The 19,932-nt window shown below is 42.4% G+C and overlaps 1 protein-coding gene across 3 annotated transcripts in view; it reads left to right on the top strand.

Moving 5' to 3' along the window:
* cdc42se2 (CDC42 small effector 2) overlaps nt 1-19,932 on the top strand; it is a 281,063-nt gene that overhangs the window by 230,647 nt on the left and 30,484 nt on the right. For all 3 annotated transcript variants that reach the window (XM_043714273.1, XM_043714265.1, XM_043714255.1), the window contains one exon: nt 16,878-16,982. In XM_043714273.1, the coding sequence (XP_043570208.1) occupies nt 16,878-16,982 (105 nt within the window). The remainder of the gene's footprint in view (nt 1-16,877; nt 16,983-19,932) is intronic.

The raw sequence follows: 19,932 nt of genomic DNA, 5'->3' as shown, positions 1-19,932 counted from the left end.
AAACATTATTTTAACCAGCCACCATACACTGCAGCACAGATCAACTATGCAGAGCAGAAGAAAATCACGTATATAGTGTATTCAAGAATGATGGGTACCCAACAAACACAGTCTGCCGATTTCTCAGCAACAAACCCAAACAAGCAGACAAAACGTGTACAGAAACCCTAGCTACTCTCTGCCTCTGCTGTGTCTGCTTGGATGAGGAGACATTCCACTCCCAAGCATCTGAGATGTCCACCTATTTGGAACAATGTACTTTTCCCCTCTCTGTCATCCGTACAGCCCTCCACCATACCTCCTCCATTCCCTGCTCCACTGCTGTAAAACTTCCCCCTGTCCAAACACAATAAAGATAGGGTCCCCTTAACCTCACCTAGCACCCCACCAGTCTCTGCATCCAATGGATCATCCTTAAACACTTTGCCAACTCCAATTAGATCCACCACCAAGAACATCCACACCTCCCACCCCTCTCTTCCTTCTGCAAGAACCATTCCTTTCGCCAATGCTTGGTTCATACCTCTCTCCCCACAAACCTCCCCCAAATCAACAGGTACCTTACCCTTTAACCATGAAAGTTGCAAAACCTGCAGGCACACCACACATCCCCCTCCATTCAGGGTCCCAAACAGTCCTTCCAGGTCAGACAGAGATTCACCTGCTTCTCCTTCAACCTAGTGTCCTGTATGCTGTGCTCCCAATGTGGTCTTCTCTACAATTGTAAGCCCTAACATAAATTCAGGGCACGTTCCATCAGACATTTCAATTGGGCCCACAATGGCTGACCTGACCTCCCAGTCACGCCTGTTTTAGTTTCCTGTCCCACTCCCTTTCTGACATGATCATCCTCAACCTCCTTTATTGCTACGGTGAATCCATAGAATCCCTGCCGTGTGAAAATAGGCCCTTTGGGCCAACAAGTCCACACCAACCCTCCATAGAGTAACCCACCCAGACACATTCCCCTACCCTACTTTTTATCCCTGACTAATGCACCTAACCTACACATCCCTGAACACCATGGGCAATTTACTTAACCTGCAAATCTTGGATCATGGGAGGAAACCCGCCACAGCCACAGGGAGAATATGCGAACTCCACACAGATAGTAGCCCGAGGCTGGAATTGAACCCAGGTCCCTGGCACTCTGAGGCAACAGTGCTAACCACTGATCCACCATGCTGCCCATAATCAGACTGGAAATTGAAGAAACAACATTCATCTTCCACCTAGGCAGCCTACAGCCAAGAGGACTTAACAATGAGTTCTCCAATTTCAAATAGCCTCCCTTCCTATCCCCTGATTCCCTTTCTATAATTCCTCTGATTGACCCTTCCAACTACCAACCGGATTCATCCTCCCATCAACCAACCAGATCGCAGCCTCTACCTGTGTTCACCTATCACTACTTCACCACCCCGCCCCTCTCCACCACCCGTCCTTTTCCTGCAGCTCCCCTTACACCCACCCACAGTCCTCAAGAAGGGTTATACCCGAAACATTGACTTCTCCACCTCCTGATGCTGCCCGGCTTTATGATGTGCATTCCTGATGAAGGGCTAATGCCCAAAACGTCAATTCTGCTCCTTGGATGCTGCCTGACCTGCTGTGCTTTTCCAGCACCACACTCTCGACTCTGATACTTAAATAAGATACTACTTTCTGTTTCAATACAAAACTATACCACAATCATAGCACAACTACATGGAAGGATGTAAAAGCTTCATATCAACTGGAAATTCCTCCTTGTAGCAGAAACATTCTGCTGTTTCTTGAGCATTATTGCTGGTGCACAGTCAACTAGTCAAAGGTAGACATTTTAGATGATGAAGATAGTTCCTAATATTAGTTACTAGCCTGACACACACTGGGACTTCTATTCATTAACTTTGAGTTGACTCATTCCTGATGAAAAGCTTGTGCTCAAACATCGACTGTCCTTCTCCTCAATGCTGCCAGACTGGCTGTGCTTTTCCAGCACTACACACTTCGAATTTGAGCTGCAAACAGCCTATTGAGTATTCATTATGTGCTGTTCTTTATTGAGCCATTTCAAAGATGTGTGAAACTAAGTGTGTTATCAAACTGAGTTTGAGTAAAAATAAAGAATGGAATAGTGCTGATGTAGTTTCCTGTTTCAGAAAAAAATACCAATCAATTTAATTATAAACAGGAACTGGAGACAACATCAAGGTGCTATCATTATTGTGCTTGATCATTCTGCTGATGACAGCTTTCTTATTAGTTTGCTCTCCTTAGAAATGCACATGCTGCATTGATTTCTTTTCCAATAGACATCATTCATGATGTCAAGATTCTTATAATATTTTGTAATGGCTAAAAGTTAAACAGAGCATATTTTCTGCAGTAAAATGCCCAGACTGAAGTCATATTGTGTAATGACTGTCTTTTAGTATTTTTGCTGTCTGTGCCACTAGAAGAATTCACCTGTTTCGTTTGCAGTGAGGAATGCCTATAATGCAAATTGTTAGGGAAAGTTTTTTTAAATGCAGTAACATAATGAAGGTGTCACTGGCTAGGCCAGTGCTTATTGCCCATCCATCCTGATTGCCCAGAGGGCAGCTAAGAGTCAACCACATTGCTGTCATTCTGGAATCACATGTAGGCCAGACCAGGTAAGGATGAGACAAAAAAACCTGCAGATGCTGGAATCCAAAGAAGACAAGCAGGAGGCTGGAAGAACACAGCAAGCCAGACAGCATCAGGAGGCGGAGAAGTCAATGTTTTGGGTCTTACACTTCTTCAGGAATGGAGGTGGAGATAGAGGAATCTGCAGATAAAGAGAAGAGGGGAAGGGTTTTAGGTGGGGAGAGGGGCAGAGTGGTGAGTATGACATGGCAGTTTATTTCCTTCAAGGAGTTTAGTGAACCAGACAGGTTTTACTGACATTGACCATGGTCATCATTAGACTCTTAATTTCAGATTTTTATTGAATTCAAATTCAATTATCAGCTGTGGTGAAATTCAAACCCTGGTTCCCAGAACATTACCTGGGTCTCTGGATTCAGCAATAATATCACTAGGCCATTGTCTCCACTAGATTAGATTCTCTAGAGAGTGGAAGCAGGCCATTTGGCCCAACAAGTCCACACGGGCCCTCCAAAGAGTAACCCACCCAGACCCATTTTCCCTGATTAATGCACCTAACACTTTGGGCAAGTTAGTTTGGCCACTCCACCTGGCCTGCATATATTTGGGTTGTGGGAGGAAACCAGAGCACCCATGCAGACACAGGGAGAATGTGCACACTCTGCACAGCTGCAGAGGCTGGAATCGAACCCACATCCCCAGTACTATGAGGCAGCAGTGATAACCACTGAGCCACCATGCCACCCCTAATGGTACAACACTAAAAGTGCTGTAGGACATTCCCTTCCAATATAATCTCACATTGTAGCCTACATATGAATTTCATTCACAATAAAAAAAACAAAACAGTACAGCACAGGAGTGGGCCCTTTGACCCACTAAGACTGCACCCCCGATATATCATCCCTTTCTAACTTAAAAACCTTTTGCTTCTATGGTCTCTTGCATCTCTCTACTCACTGTCAAGATGTATCTTAAATATTGCTATTGTATCTGCCTCCACATCCTCTGGCAGCACATTCCAGACACTTACCATTCTATGATTTTAAAAAATGTAACTTTGACATCTCTTTTAAACTCATTCACTTTTACCTTAAACTTCTGTCCCTCAATATTTGACATTTCTATCCTGCGAAGAAGGCTGACTATCCATTCTATTCATGCCGTCATAATATTGTCAATCTGTATCAGGTTACCCTCATCTTCAACATTCAGGTGAAAACAAACCAACTTTCTCTGCCTCATCTCATGGTTAATACCCTTTAAAGCAGGATACATTCCAGGAAACTGTTTCTAAACCTTCTCCAATGTGTCCACCTCCTCTGGTAGTGTGGCAATCAGAACTGTTCGTAATATTCCAAATGTGATTTAATAGAAGTTCTATACATCTGCAACATGACTTCCCAATTTTTATACCCTATGCCCTGACTACAAGCACTCACATGCCTTCTTGACCATCTTAACCTTCTTGTCACTTTCAGGGAACTATGGATCTGTATGTTGATGCTATTAAGGATTCTGTGATTTACTGTATATTGCCCACCTGCATTAGATAACCCAAAATGCATCACCTCATATTTGTGATGATTACATTCCATTTCTCTGCCCAAGTCTTTAGCCTATCTTTACCATGCTGTATCCTCCAGCAATCCTGCCCACTATCTGCAGCTCCCCAATCTTTGTATCATCTGCAAAGTTACTAATCAGGCTACATATGTTCTTTTCCAAATCACTTATCTGTATTGGGGTCTCAGCACTGATCCCTACAGTACACCACTGGTCACAGATCTCTAATCTGAAAAATACCCTTCCACCACAACTTTCTGTCTTCCATAACTTAGCCAGTTATGTATCCAGTTTACTAGCTCACTCACAGAGGTCATGGTGGAGAACCTTACGTGCTGCAAAAATGTGTGGCAATATTGCAAAACTGTGGCTGGGTCGATAGATCGACACTGCTGATGGAAAGTAATTCAGAAATGGTTTTCGGCAAAACACCTGGTCAGGTGTACTATTCTTTATGTTCTAATGGTGACAACAACCGACTTGCTTTACATAATGCCTTTAAAGTAGTAAAACGTATCAAAAAAAGTTTGGACAAAAAATAAGTTTAACTGGAAGGAAGACTATAGAAGCTGAAAGATTTGGGGAGGGTATTCCAGCACATTGTTCTCAGAAAGATGATGGCATGTCTGCTACGAGAAAAGCAATTAAAAATAGAAATACGCAAGGGGCCAGAATTGATCATTTGGTGTTCTTTCAGATGATTCTAGAACTGGAAGGCTGTGCCATAATGTTTAGACTGATTCTAATCTTAAAACATGAATTAACGCAATCTTCCACGTAAGATTCTGTTAATTCATTTTTTAGATTAGAATCAGTCTAAACATTATGGCACAGTCAGCAGCACACAGGGGGCTAACACCTTCAACACATTATCTTGGCTGACACCAATTGCTAAGTTAATCTGAGAATGTAACTTTTTAAAAAAAAGTTTTGTGATTTACAACTGAAAGAAGTGAAACTAACATGGTTATTCTAACAGCTGAAGGACTTAACAAACAATCAAGATATTTTTCAATGTATAATTTCAATTACATCACACTGCAAACTTATGCTATAAATTCTGTGTCTTACAATCGTGCACTTCACAACCATCTGATGAAGAAGCAGCTGTTGCACTATAACCTGGTGTTGTGTGATTTTTAACTTTATACACCCCAGTCCAACACCAGCATCTCCAAATCTTAATTATAATAATCAGTTTAACCTAGACTTAACAAATAATCTTACAGGAATCTAGATGTTTCGTAGAATTGTTACTGTTTAGAAGGAGGCAATTTCATCCATTGTGTCAGCATTGGCTGTAAGGTTAAGTCAATGTCTTACCCAGCTGTCAACCACAAATTATGTAGATTTTGCAAACGTTACAGCAAAGGACAGATTTAGGTTCTGCTCAACTGTTCATTTAAGTTGCAAGCATTATAATAAATAACAACCAACAAGAGAATACAATTAGTTCAAAAGTAATTTTTACTCAACAAAAATAATCATAATCTTAACTAAGCATCTGGTGACAGGAGAGAAGACAAAACTCTCCTGTGGCATGGCTGAAAACTCAAATATTTAGTTACTCTGCTGTTTTAAAAGCAAATTTGTAAATATCTATAACGAAGAATGGATGTTGCTACTGTTTGTGGCACCGTTGTGAACTTCCACCCAAAATACGCTTGAAATTGCAGTTCAGGTTGCCACCAAAATTCAGATAGCATACTCCAAAACAATAACTAATCTACATATAAGGCCTTTAACAAAAAAGTTTCAAGACTCTTCAGAGTGGCATTAATAAACAAAATGTGACACTAAATGGATAAAGAAATATTAGGGTGGATAACTTAAAGGCTTCGTCAAATACATTACTCTTTTAAGGTATTTCTGAAAATTAATGTGAGGTGGGGAGGTACAGGAAAGGAATTTAATTCTCCAGAACTTGGGGACCAGGCAGCCAATAGTGGAGCAGTTAGAATCACGTGCCGAAGTCACGGGATGACAGATACTTTGAAAAATTGTAGGGCTAGAGAAAATTATAATTCGGGAGGGATGAGGCCATCTAGGGATTTGAAATCAGAGATGAGGATTCTTAACTCATTGCTTAACCAAGAATCAAATGGACCAGTATTGCAGGGGCAATGGATGAAGATTTGTTTGCAGGTTAGGACAGAGGCAGCAGTTATTTTAATGGTGTCTGGTTTATGGATGGTAGGGCATGGAAGTTCATCAGACAATTTGTAGAAAAGTTAATCTAGAGTTGGCAAAGGTATAAATATGAGTATCAACAAATGGGACAGGGTCATTTGGGCAATATTATGAGAGATGGGACCAGATGGTTTAACCATGGCACAAACATGGGATTTGAAGGTCAACTTCAGTTCACATGTAATGCCAAGCTTGAGAACAGTCTGCTTCAAGAACAAAACATAAAACAGAGGAATGGGTCCAGTCAAGGATAGTAGTGGGAAGTTGCCTGTGGAGGCTGAAGAGATTGGGGAGACACTGAATGAATACTTTTTGTCAGTATTCACTCAGGAACAGGACATGGTTGCCGATGTGAATACTGAGTCACAATTAAGTAGAATGGATGGCTTTGAGGTATGTAGGGAAGAGGTGTTGGAAATTCTGGAAAGGGTGAAAATAGATAAGTCCCCTGGGCCTGATAGCATTTATCCTAGGATTCTCTGGGAAGCAAGGGAGGAGATTGCAGAGCCATTGGCCTTGATTTTTATGTTCTCGTTGTCTACACGAATAGTGCCAGAAGACTGGAGGATAGCAAATGTGGTTCCCTTGTTAAAGAAGGGGAGTAGGGATAACCCTAGTAACTATAGGCCGGTGAGTCTCACTTCTGTTGTGGGCAAAGTCTTAGAGAGAATTGTAAGCGATAGGATTTGTGAACATCTGGATAGGAATAATATGATCAAGGATAGTCAGCATGGTTTTGTGAAGGGCAGGTCATGCGTCACAAACCTTATTGAATTCTTTGAGAAGGTGACTAAGGAGGTGGACGAGGGGAAAGCGGTAGATGTGGTGTATATGGATTTTAGTAAGGCATTTGTTAAGGTTCCCCATGGTAGGCTACTGCAAAAAATACGGAGGTATGGCATTGAGGGTGAGTTGGAGGTTTGGATTAGGAGTTGGCTGGCTGGAAGAAGACAGAGGGTAGAAGTTGATGGCAAAGGTTCAAACGTATGGAGTCAGCTATTACAAGGGGGCATAGCTTTAAATTAAGGGGGGTAGGTATAGGACAGATGTTCGGGGTAGGTTCTTTACTCAGCGAGTCGTGAGTTCATGGAATGCCCTGCCAGTAGCAGTGGTGGACTCTCCCTCTTTATGGGCATTTAAACGGGCATTGCATAGGCATATGGAGGATAGTGGGCTAGTGTAGGTTAGGTGGGCTTGGATTGGTGCAACATCGAGGGCCAAAGGGCCTGTACTGCGCTGTATTTTTTCTATGTTTCTATGTTTAACCTCCCTTAAATTAGTGTAGTTTATAATTGATTTATTTTTCTTTCTATTAAGATTCCTTTATGTGTTTAAGCTTGGTAAACAAGTATTGGTGGCATGGTAGCTCAGTGGTTAGCACTGCTGCCTCAGTGCCAGGGACCCAGGTTCAATTTCAGCCTCGGGTGATTGCCTGTGTGGACTTTGCATGTTGTTCCCCCACGTCCACGTGGGTATCTGCTAAGTGCTCTGGCAAATCAGGTGGATTGGCCATGCTAAATTGTCTGTAGTGATCAGGGATGTGTAGGTTAGATGCGTTAGCCATATAGGGATGGGGTATGGGTCTGGGTGGGATACTCTTCAGAAGGTCTGTGTGGACTTGTATTTACGCACTGCGGCGATTCCATGAAAGTATAGCTTTCCTAACATAGTTGCAACTTTTTAATGTGAGTGTGATTTATGATCACTGAACATTTTTTTTTTAAAAACTCTGAATCATTTGTCCTGTCATAGAAACTGAACCATGCTGTAATACATGAGTGTGACAAAATTACACAATTGTCACCAACTTTATAAGAACTCAAACCTTCTAGCAGGTGTTAATAAATAGCAACTGCAAACAAAAGCTTTGCATTATCCCCAGAAACTGGACTAGGCCTGGAAATTGAGAGTTGTTGTTTCACCACTTCTGCAATATTGTCTGAAATCAATCAACTCAATGCAGATTGATAATCAATCTTCCTAGTTTAGATGGCTTAGCACCACAATGGGCTTTCAAGCTAATAATGTTGGCGCTTGGCCAAACACGACATACCAACTAACCATGTTCAATTCAGCAAGTTTATTGTTGAAAATAAGATGTAACAGCCCTCTGTAAAGTGCAGCAGGAAGTGAGCTTATGTAGATAAATGTGCCTAACTGTAGCAGGTGAGATAATGAAATTGTCTGTTCTTACCAAAGTTGTGTGTAGTTCAACAATTTAGAATTTGATTTCCTAGTCAGAAATTCCAGACATTTTTCTAAAGCGTTTTAAAGATTGGTAACCAGTGACATTCTCCCACTTGGCAATAATGCTGTCACAAATGCATCATACATCTCTAATTCAGAAAAGATGGTCATCATTCCTGTGTTACCAACAAAATGCTGTCACTGGGAAGATAACCTAAATTACTGACAATTTATAAATGCAAGTTGTTATTTGAATTACTCTTGGTGCTCTTGTCATACTCACTGGTAACTTTCATGTTGTATCTTGCAAATCTCAGTTGAGATGGCTTCAGGAAATGGCAGTCACTGGCATTCTCAAAGTTGCTGGTTCACAATTACAGACTAGCTTTGAGATATTGCTGCTATATCCTCTTTCCCACAGCGCAGCTTCCCAAGCATATTATCCTCCTGTTCCAGGAGGCCCTCTTTGATCCTTTTCTGTTTTGCTGCTCTTCAGTTCAGGTATCCTTGACAACACTGACTTCTGTTAATTTTAAAAGTGAGTCATGAACTGAATGATGTCATAAGATGCTGACTTTTAATTTCAGTGCCATTGTTGCCCGGCTGGATCCAAGCCCCTTCAACATTGCCCAAAATGTGCCTGTTAAAGTAGCACATATTCAGTGTGTAGATCTGAGAATGGCATGCTACCGAAGCTTTAAATCTCACCATGTGATCCAGTGTTGAGAGGTTAAATTCAGGCTTGAACTCTCAGTCTTGGTTTCTATTTATATTTCACACATATGGAATCTGCAATTTTAGCTTTTCTTATTTTACCTGTTCAAACTCTATCACAAAATTGAAAAAAAAATGACTTGTGTCTTCCAGGATTGGGTTGATAAGTAGAAGTAATATTTGTTGCACACTAGTGCCAGGTAATGAACGTTACAAACAAGAGATAACCTAACTATTTCCTCTTGATGTTGAATAGCATTGTCATTGTCAAACCTCCCACTTTCAGTACCCTGGGGGTTCCCTTTGACCAGAAACTGAATGGGCCAGCTTTATAAATACCGTGGCTACAATAGCAGGTTAGAGGCAAGGAATCTTATAGTGAATAGCTTACTACCTGTCTCCCCATAGCTTATTCACCATCTACAAGGCACAATTCGTGAATATGACAGAGTACTTTCCATTTGCCTGGATAAGTGTACCTGCAAAAACATTCAAAGTTTGACACCATTCAGGGACACAGCAGCCCAGTTGAATGGTACTCCTTCCACCATCAACCTCCATCACCAAAGCACAGGGGCAGCTATATGTGCCATCAACAAAATGCACTGCAGCAATACACGATGGCTTATTAGAAAGCATCTTCCAAAGCTATTATCTACTATCTAGACGGATACAGGCAGCAGGTATATGGAATTATCACTGTTGTACAGAATATATCAATAGTCAGCACAAAATTGAAGACAGCACCTTATTCAGTCCATGATTCATTTTTAAACTTAACAGCAGTGAGTGTTGTCAAGGATACCTGAACTGAAGAGCAAATATGCAGGGAGATGTCTGTAAAAATGTCAGGCGTCATGGTGGCTCAGTGGTTAGCGCTGCTGCCTCACAGCGCCAGGGACCCAGATTTGATTCCAGCCTGGGATGACTGTCCGTGTGGAGTTTGCACATTCTCCCTGTGTCTGCATGGGTTTTGTTCAGGTGCTCCAGTTTCCTCCCACAACCCAAAGATGCACGGTTTCAGTGAATCGGCCAAGCTAAATTGCCCACAATGTTCAGGGATGTATAGGTTAGGTGCATTAGTCAAGGAGGGCTGCAGATGCAGGTGATCAGAGTGTCAAGAGTGTGGTACTGGAAAAGCACAGCAGGTCAGGCAGCATCCGATGTGCAGGAAAATCGACATTTTGGACATAAACCCCTGGCATTCCTGATGAAGAGCTTATCCCCGAACTGTTGATTCTCCTGCTCCTTTATTGCTGCCTGACCTCCTGTGCTTTTCCAGCACCACACTCTTGACAGCATTAGTCATGGGTAAATATAGGATAATAGGGTAGGGAAATGGGTCTGGGTGGGTTACTCTTAAGAGGGTTGGTGTGGGCCTGTTGGACTGAAGGGCCTGTTTCCACAGTAGAGATTCTATGAATAATAGGATTATAATAGTCGAGGATTTTAAGTATGGAAGTAGCATAGTGTTATGGGCTTCAATGAGGAGGAATTTAAGTCTGTTTTAGAAAATTTTCTTTATCAAGATGTAGAGAAGGAGCACAACTCAACTTTCTTTTGGGAAGTAAGGCAGGGCAAGTGACAGATGTTAGTGGGGGAACGCTTTGGGGCCAGTGGTCTTAATTCTATTAGTTTTAGATACTTATGAAAAAAGATAGGCCTTGTATGAACATTAAAGTTGTAAATTAGAGCAAGACCAATTTTGACTATCAGACTGGAACTTTCAAACTTAATTAGGATAAACTACTCGCAGATGACTGGCTAGTGTGAGGATTTCAAAAGCAAGACAATGAGATTTCAGAGGCAGTATATGTTCCCTTGAGGGGTATGGGGAGTAAGGGCATACTTAAGAGGGAAATCAGGACGGCAAAAAGGGATATGAGGTAACTTTGGTAGATAGAGTTACGGAGAATCCAAAGAGATTCTACAAGTACACTAAAGGCAAAAGAGCAACTATAGACAGAATAGGGCCCCTTAAAGATCAACTAGGCCATCTATGTGTGGAACCATAGGAGATGGGTGAGATACTAAACAAAAACTTTGCATCAGTTTTACTGTGGAGAAAGTCCTGGAAACTAGGAAGGTTGAGGAAATAGTGATGTGTGGAAAAGTGTCCACATTACAGAAGAGGAGGTGCTGGAGGTCTTAAAATGCATAAAGGTAAATAAATTATCGGTACCTAATCAAGCATATCCTAGGATATTATTTGAAGTTAGGGAAGAAATTGTGGAGCGGAAAGGTGTGGTGGTCAGACAGAATCTGTAGAGCATTCGGGCCTGATGAAGGGCTCATGCCAGAAACATTGATTCACCTGCACCTTGGATATTGCCTGACCAGCTGTGCTTTTCCAGCACCATGCTTTTCGACTCTGATCTCCAGCATCTGCAGTCCTCACTTCCCCTAAGAAGTTGTGGACCCTCTAGCAGAGATATTTGTAGCATCTGCTGCCATGGCTGTGGTGCCAGAAGACTGGAGATTGGCTAATGATGTGCCTTTATTTAAGCAAGGCTGTAAGGAAAAGCCCGGGAACTACAGAATGATGACGCTGACGTCAGTAGTGGGTAGGTTGTTTGAGAGGATTTTGATAGATAAGATTTATATGCATTTAGGCAGGCAAGGACTGATTAGGGATAGTGGCTTTATGGTATAGCTTTATGCATGTGAAATTGTGTCTCGCAAACTTGATTGAGTTTTTCAAGGAGTCAAAAAGTCATTCATCAGCAGTGAGTAAAACTGAAATGTTGACTCTCCTGCTCCTTGGATGCTGCCTGATCTGCTCTGCTTTTCCAGCGCCACACTTTTTGACTGATCTCCAGCATCTGCAGTCCTCACTTTCTCTGAGTTTTTTGAAGACATGACCAAGAAAGGCAGCACGGTGGCACAGTGGTTAGCACTGCTGCCTCACAGCGCCAGAGACCCGGGTTCAATTCCCGCCTCAGGCAACTGCCTGTGTGGAGTTTGCATATTCTCCCCGTGTCTGCATGGATTTCCTTCGGGTGCTCCGGTTTCCTCCCACAGTCCAAAAATGTGTAGGCTAGGTTAATTGGCCATGCTAAATTGCCCGTAGTGTTAGGTGAAGGGGTAAATGTAGGTCAATGGGTGGGTTGCGCTTTGGCGGGTTGGTGTGGACTTGTTGGCCCAAAGGGCCTGTTTCCACACTGTAAGTAATCTAATCTAAAACAAAAGAAGACAGATGAGGACAAAGTGGAAAACATGGACTTTAGCAATGCTTTCAACAAGGTTCTGTGTTGTAGACTTCATAATAAAGTTAAATCACATGGGAATACAAGGAGAGCTAGCCAATTGGATACCAAATTGGCTTAATGGCAGGAAGCAGAGGATGGTAGAGGATTGTTTATCAGACAGGAGGCCAGTGGCCACCAGTGTTCCGGCAGGATCGTTGCAGGGTCCATTGTTGTTTTTCATTTGTACAAACCATTTAGGTGAGAATAGAGGTAGTGTGACAAAAACATTGGTGGTATCGTAGACAGTAAAGAAAGTTATCTAAGAGTACAAGGAGATCTTGATCAGCTGGGCCAATATGGCAGATAGATTTTGATTTCAATAAATACAATGTATGACATTTTGGTAAGACAAACCGGGGCAGGACTTACACAGTTAATGGTGGTGCCATGGGGAGTGTTGTTGAGTAGAGAGACCAAAGGGTTCCGGTACATAGTCCTTTGAAAGTAGCATCACAGATGGATAGGGTGGTGAAGAAGACATTTGGTACACTTGCCTTTGTACGTCAGAGCACTGAGCAAAGAAGTTGGGACATCATGTTGCCGCTGTATGGGATATTGGTAAGGCCACATTTGGAGTACTGCGTACAGTTCTGGTTGTCCTGCTACAGGAAAGATATTAAATTGAAAATGGTGTAGAAAAGAATTACAAATATATTATTGCAACTGGAGGGTTTGATTTATAAACAGAAGCTGGTTAAGCTGGGACTTTTTTTCCCTGGAGCATAGGAGGTTGAGGCGTGGCCTTTTAGCGGCTTATAAAATCATGAGTGGCACAGATAAGATGAATAACAAAGGTTTTTTTCCCTAGTGCAGGGAAGCTCAAAACTGGTGAGCATAGTTTTAAATGAGGGGGGGAAAGATTTAAAGGGTCCTGAGGGGCAGCCTTTTTATATAGAGAGTGGTGTGTCAATACAAAATGAACTGCCAGAGGAAGTAGTAGGTGCAAGTACAGTTAGATTATTTAAAAGACATTTGGACTAGAACATGAAGAGAAAAGGTTTGGTGGGATATGGACCAAAGGCAGGCAAATGAGTCTAATTTAGTTTCAGAAACCTCATTGGCAGGAATGAGTTAGACAGAAGGGTCTGTTTCCGTGCTGTATAACTCTATGACATCAGCCAATTTGTACACAGCAACTCCACAAACAGTGATGTAATCATGACCAGATAAACTGATTTTGAGGTGTTGACGAAGAGGTAAATGAAATGTCATGAATTCTTTTACAAGTTTCTGAGAGGATGGATAGGCCTATCTCATTTAACAGATCTCCAGGAGTACTGCACTGGATGCTGACCTGATTTTGTGCTGAATTCTTAGACGTAATTGAATTTATAACCGGTTTTAACAATATGACTCAGAGGTGAGAGTGGTACAATAGGGTCACAGCTAACACCAGGTTGGGGAATCATTGGCAATGCTGCCTGGTCAGAGGCTAAGAGACTAGAAGATATGTGAATGTTGTTGGCTGTGAAAGGTTCAAAGGAAGATTTAGAACTTCATTACAGTGATCAGTCTTTCTAGCCTTGAGTTTAACCCAGCCTGACCAGTGTGAATAGCGTTGGTGGGATGTTAAAATGGTAGTGCATCACCCGAATATTTACACCACCACTGCATGCTGCAGTGGAGGTTCAGTGATGTTATGGTTATTAGATAGATTAGATTACTTACAATGTGGAAACAGGCCCTTCGGCCCAACAAGTCCACACCGACCCGCCGAAGCGTAACCCACCCATACCCCTACATTTACCCCTTTTACCTAACACTACGGCAATTTAGCATGGCCAATTCACCTGGCCTGCACATCTTTGGAGTGTGGGAGGAAACCGGAGCACCCGGAGGAAACCCACGCAGACACGGGGAGAACGTGCAAACTCCACACAGTCAGTCGCCTGAGGCGGGAATTGAACCCGGGTCTCTGGCGCTGCGAGGCAGCAGTGCTAACCACTGTGCCACCGTGCCGCCCACAATGGTTATCATAACATGATTTTTAACTTCAAATATAAAAGTACACATTGCATCAATGCCTCATTGAAACTCTGAGAGAGACAGCAGAGTGACCAGAAAAGAGAAACAAAAATGTTTTCTTAAATTCTGTGAGACACAGGAATGTTGCTTCCAGTCTCACAAGGTTCTCAGCCCTGGATTTCTCTCTCAGTCCCAGCATTCCTAGCTGTTAGGAGCCCTGCTGTAACTTTATGCTAAGGGACTAATTTGTATGAGTTCCTCACCAAGGCTGCCTGTTGCATAAACTCACACACCCACCCACCAAAATTGACACCCTCTTGACTTCAGTGTAGGGAAGTTAAGAGAGGACTGTTCAGAAGAATTAAAATGAGCTGGACTCATTCCTTGAGCTGGTCTCAATCAAGCATCATACTCAGTTCCCTATAGGATTTCCCAGCTATCCTGAATGTTGTCCAAATTATAATACGGATTTGTATGTTTTAATCCTGTGGCACAAATTCATGTTTTGAGTTGCATGTCAATACTGTACTGACATATGCTTTAATAATATTAATAATGCATGCCCAGGCCTGTTGTTAGACACAGGGTGGGTTGCGCTTCGGCGGGTTGGTGTGGACTTGTTGGGCCGAAGGGCCTGTTTCCACACTGTAATGTAATCTGAAATCTGAAATCTGAAAATATGTAAGCAGTTACCAATTTATGGACAATTGTGCTTAAAATCAAAGCCATCAATAAGTCAAAGGCCATTTAGGTTTAATAACACTTTGGTTTTTATAATGAAGCAGAATTTGAACAGAATATCAAAATTGTTTGAATGCATTTATCATGTTGATGAACATCTGACAATGTTGCTGCATTCATCGATTAGGACATGGAGTACAAGAGTATGCAGACCATATTGTAGCTATATAAAATCCTTGTTAGGCTGGATTTGAAATATTGTGTGCAGTTTTGGTTGCCACACTACCAGAAGGATGTGGAAGCTTTGGAGAGAGTCCAGAGAAGGTTCACAAGGATGTTTCATGGTCTCGAGGACATTAGCTATGAGGAAAGGTTACAAAGAGTGGGATTGATTTCATTGTTTTAAGGCGCTGAGGTTGAACCCCTCTGCCAATTAAAACTAAACACCCAGAAAGGCTTACCTCACCTCACAATCTGGTAGGAGTGTGAGTGAATGAAAGAGAACTCCTCATTTCCATTATTTAAAGAAAAGTAATAATTTATTTTCCTAACTCTAAAAGTGAACACTAAACAAAACTATTAACAAACCAAACACTCTTTCACCTAACTAATCACTAACCCTTAACTGTACACAATTCTATTAATATGCACAATAACACAATTATTAAACTTAATCTCAAATCCATACAGTCTTTTATGCTGCCTTCCTTCTGGTCTTCTGATTCGGCTATGGGTCCCTGGGTTCTGATTGTTCTCCCTGGGTCGTCTTTCATTTTACTGCAAGTGTTTTTACAGGAAACGGCACATTTTGAAAGCAAGATGTCGAGTTCTTCGGATGGCCTTTGCTGTCTGGCTCTATGGCAATTGCTGTGTAATTCAGTGGCAGTTGCTCTGACCAATTCTCAAATGCCCACATTTTTTGTACCCGCAACATCGTTCCCTCTCATTACTCTGATGTAGTCAATATAATAAATTCAATCTCAATTGGTTTTTAGTATCCTGGGCATAAGTTAATTGGTTAAATTTGAATTGTTGTCAAAACAGCAAACAAAACACAGGTTTGCTACATGTATCTAGTTTGGAATCTAGTTTGTATCTTTACTGTTGTGTTTTTGCAGCTGTGACTGTACTTTAAATTTATTTTACAATTCAGAAACAACTTTCTATCTTAAAGTGAGCATAAACTCTTTCGACTTCATAAAAATTGGAAAGACGGTGGCTGAGAGGTGATTTGATTGACGTCTACAAAATTATGAGAGGCATAGAAAGAGTGGATAGTCAGAGGCTTTTTCCAGTGTTGAAGTTTCAGTCAGAAGGGGGCACAGGTTCAAGGTGAGAGGGGGAAAGTTTAAGGGAGATGTGCGAGGGAAGTTTTCATGCAGTGGTAGGAGCCTCGAGTGCACTGCCAGAAGAGGTGGTGGAAGCAGGCATACTGGCAACATTTAAGAAACATCTGGATGGTTACATGAATGGGGGCGGGGGTAATAGGGGTATGGACTGAATAAGGGCAGGAAGTTTTTTTTTGTTTAGTTGGGGGATGATGATTGGCACAGGCTTGGAGGGTAGAAGGGCATGTTCCTGTGCTGTTCTTCTCCTTTGTTCTTTTGATGGAACCAGGTAGAAATTGAAAAAAATTTCCATGTTATTTTGTTTTCCTTTTGTTCACCAAACTGTAAATAGAAAAGAGTTCTGACAATCTTTCTTCTGTTTCAGAAAAGGCGACGGCGGATTGATCGAAGCATGATAGGGGAGCCAACTAACTTTGTTCACACAGCCCATGTAGGATCAGGAGATGTCTTTAATAGTGGAATGAACTCCGTGAGTCCCAATACTTCCCTTTGATATAATATTGCAAAAGTAGATTGAATAGATTTACTTCTAGGTTAAACCATCTCTCGTTGTTTTGATTTGGTCATTTTCTTTACTCCCCTGTTGTTTCATTTCCTCTCTGGCAATGAATGTTAGTTCTGAGCACATAATCCTCATATGTCCTGTCACCTCAGAGATAATTTGCCTTTTGTCCTTTCTTAGAATGTGAGCAAGGAAGTAGCGTACTGACAGATATCTGAGAACTGGTCCATCACTGCCAAATCTGATCCTGTTATAACCTGAAATAACTCCACGGAGGCCAGTCTCCTCTCACTCAGTCACCCTTTATACTGGAGGTGAGAGTTGATGTAGATGAGGCAATAGCAAGAGGTAGACCAGCTAATGGGAAGGAATTTCCTGGGAAGGAACCAAAGGATCAGTTAAAGTGTGTTTGCTTTAATGCAAGGAGTATCAGGAATAAAAGTGATGAACTTGGAGCATGGATCAGTACCTGGTGCTATGATGTTGTGGCCATAACAGAGACATGGGTTTCTCAGGGGCAGGAATAGTTGCTGGATGTTCCAGGGTTTAGAGCATTTCAAAAGAATAGGGAGGGGGGAGAAAGAGGAGGGGGTGTAGCACTACTAATCAGAGAGCTACACCCCCTCACAGCTACAGAAGCTCCCATTGTCGAGGAAGATCTGCCTACCTAGTCAGTATGGGTGGAAATAAGGAACAGCAAGGGAGCAGTCTCCTCGTTAGGGGTTTACTACAGGCCCCCCAATAGCAGCAGAGAGATTGAAGAAAGCATAGGTCGGCAGATTTTGGAAAAGTGTGGACGTAGTAGGGTTTTTGTAATGGGTGACTTTAACTTTCCCAATATTGATTCGAACCTCCTTCGAGCAGAAGATTTGAATGGGGCTGTTTTTGTAAGGTGTGTTCAGGAGGGTTTCCTAACTCAGGACGTTGACAGGCCGACGAGGGGAGAGGCCATTCTAGACTTGGTGCTCGGAAACGAGCCGGGGCAGGTGGTGGGAGAGCATTTTGGTGATAGTGACCACAACTACCTCACATTCTACATAGCTATGGAGAAGGAGAGGATTAGGCAAAATGGGAGGTTATTTAATTGGGGAAGAGGAAACTGTGATGCGATTAGACATGAGTTAGGAAGCATGGATTGGGAGCAATTGTTCTATGGTAAAGACACTATAGACATGTGGAGACTGTTTAAGGAACAGTTGTTGCAAGTGATGAATAAATATGTCCCTCTGAGACAGGCAAGAAGTGGTAAGATAAAGGAACCTTGGATGACGAAAGCAGTGGAGCTTCTCGTCAAAAGGAAGAAGGTAGCTTACATAAGGTGTAGGATGCTAGGGTCAAGCTCTAGAGGATTACAGGCAGACGAGGAAGGAGCTCAAAAATGGTCTGAGGAGAGCCAGGAGGGGGCACAAGAAAGGCTTGGCAGAACAGATTAGGGAGTACACAAAGGCATTTTACACTTATGTGAGGAATAAGAGAATGGTCAAAGAAAGAGGAGGGCTGATCAGGGATAACATAGGGAACTTGTGTGTGGAGTCTGAGGAGGTAGGGGAAGCCCTAAATGAGTTTTTTGCTTCTGTCTTTACAAAAGAAACGAACTTTGTAGTGAATGAAACCTTTGAAGAGCAAGTGTGCATGCTGGAATGGATAGAGATAGAGGAAGTTGATGTGCTGAAAATTTTGTCAAACATTAAGATTGACAAGTCACCAGGCCCGGACCAGATTTGTCCTCGGCTGCTTTGGGAAATGAGAAATGCAATTGCTTCACCGCTTGCGAAGATCTTTGCATCCTCACTGTCCACTGGAGTCTTACCTGAGGACTGGAGAGAGGCAAATGTAATTCCTCTCTTCAAGAAAGGAAATAGGGAAATCCCCGACAATTACAGACCAGTAAGTCTCATGTCTGTCGTCTGCAAGGTGTTAGAAAGGATCCTGAGGGTTAGGATTTATGACCATCTGGAAGAGCATGGCTTGATTAAATGCAGTCAACACGGCTTTGTGAGGGGCAGGTCATGCCTCACAAACCTTATGGAGTTCTTTGAGGATGTAACTAGAAAAGTTGATGAGGGTCGAGCTGTGGATGTGGTGTATATGGACTTCAGCAAGGCATTTGATAAGGTTCCCCATGGTAGGCTCATTCAGAAGGTCAGGAGGAATGGGATACAGGGGAACTTAGCTGTCTGGATACAGAATTGGCTGGCCAACAGAAGACAGCGAGTGGTAGTAGAAGGAAAATATTCTGCCTGGAAGTCTGTGGTGAGTGGTGTTCCACAGGGCTCTGTCCTTGGGCCTCTACTGTTTGTAATTTTTATTAATGACTTGGATGAGGGGATTGAAGAATGGGTCAGCAAGTTTGCAGACAAAGGTTGGAGGTGTCGTTGACAGTATAGAGGATTGTTGTAGGCTGCAGTGGGACATTGACAGGATGCAGAGATGGGCTGAGAGGTGGCAGATGGAGTTCAACCTGGATAAATGCGAGATGATGCATTTTGGAAGGTCAAATTTGAAAGCTGAGTACAGGATTAAGGATAGGGTTCTTGGCAGTGTGGAGGAACAGAGGGATCTTGGTGTGCAGGTACATAGATCCCTTAAAATGGCCACCCAAGTGGACAGGGTTGTTAAGAAAGCACATGGTGTTTTGGCTTTCATTAACAGGGGGATTGAGTTTAAGAGTCGTGAGATCTTGTTGCAGCGCTATAAAACTTTGGTTAGACCGCACTTGGAATACTGCATCCAGTTCTGGTTGGCCTCTTATTGGAAAGATGTGGATGCTTTGGAGAGGGTTCAGAGGAGGTTTACCAGGATGCTGCCTGGACTGGAGGGCTTATCTTATGAAGAGAGGTTGACTGAGCTCGGACTTTTTTCATTGGAGAAAAGGAGGAGGAGAGGGGACCTAATTGAGGTATACAAGATAAAGAGA

Source organism: Chiloscyllium plagiosum, chromosome 2, assembly GCF_004010195.1.
Source record: "Chiloscyllium plagiosum isolate BGI_BamShark_2017 chromosome 2, ASM401019v2, whole genome shotgun sequence".
Taxonomy (NCBI): domain Eukaryota; kingdom Metazoa; phylum Chordata; class Chondrichthyes; order Orectolobiformes; family Hemiscylliidae; genus Chiloscyllium; species Chiloscyllium plagiosum.
The sequence above is the reverse complement of the archived record's forward strand: the minus strand, read 5'-3'. Positions and strand labels throughout refer to the sequence as shown.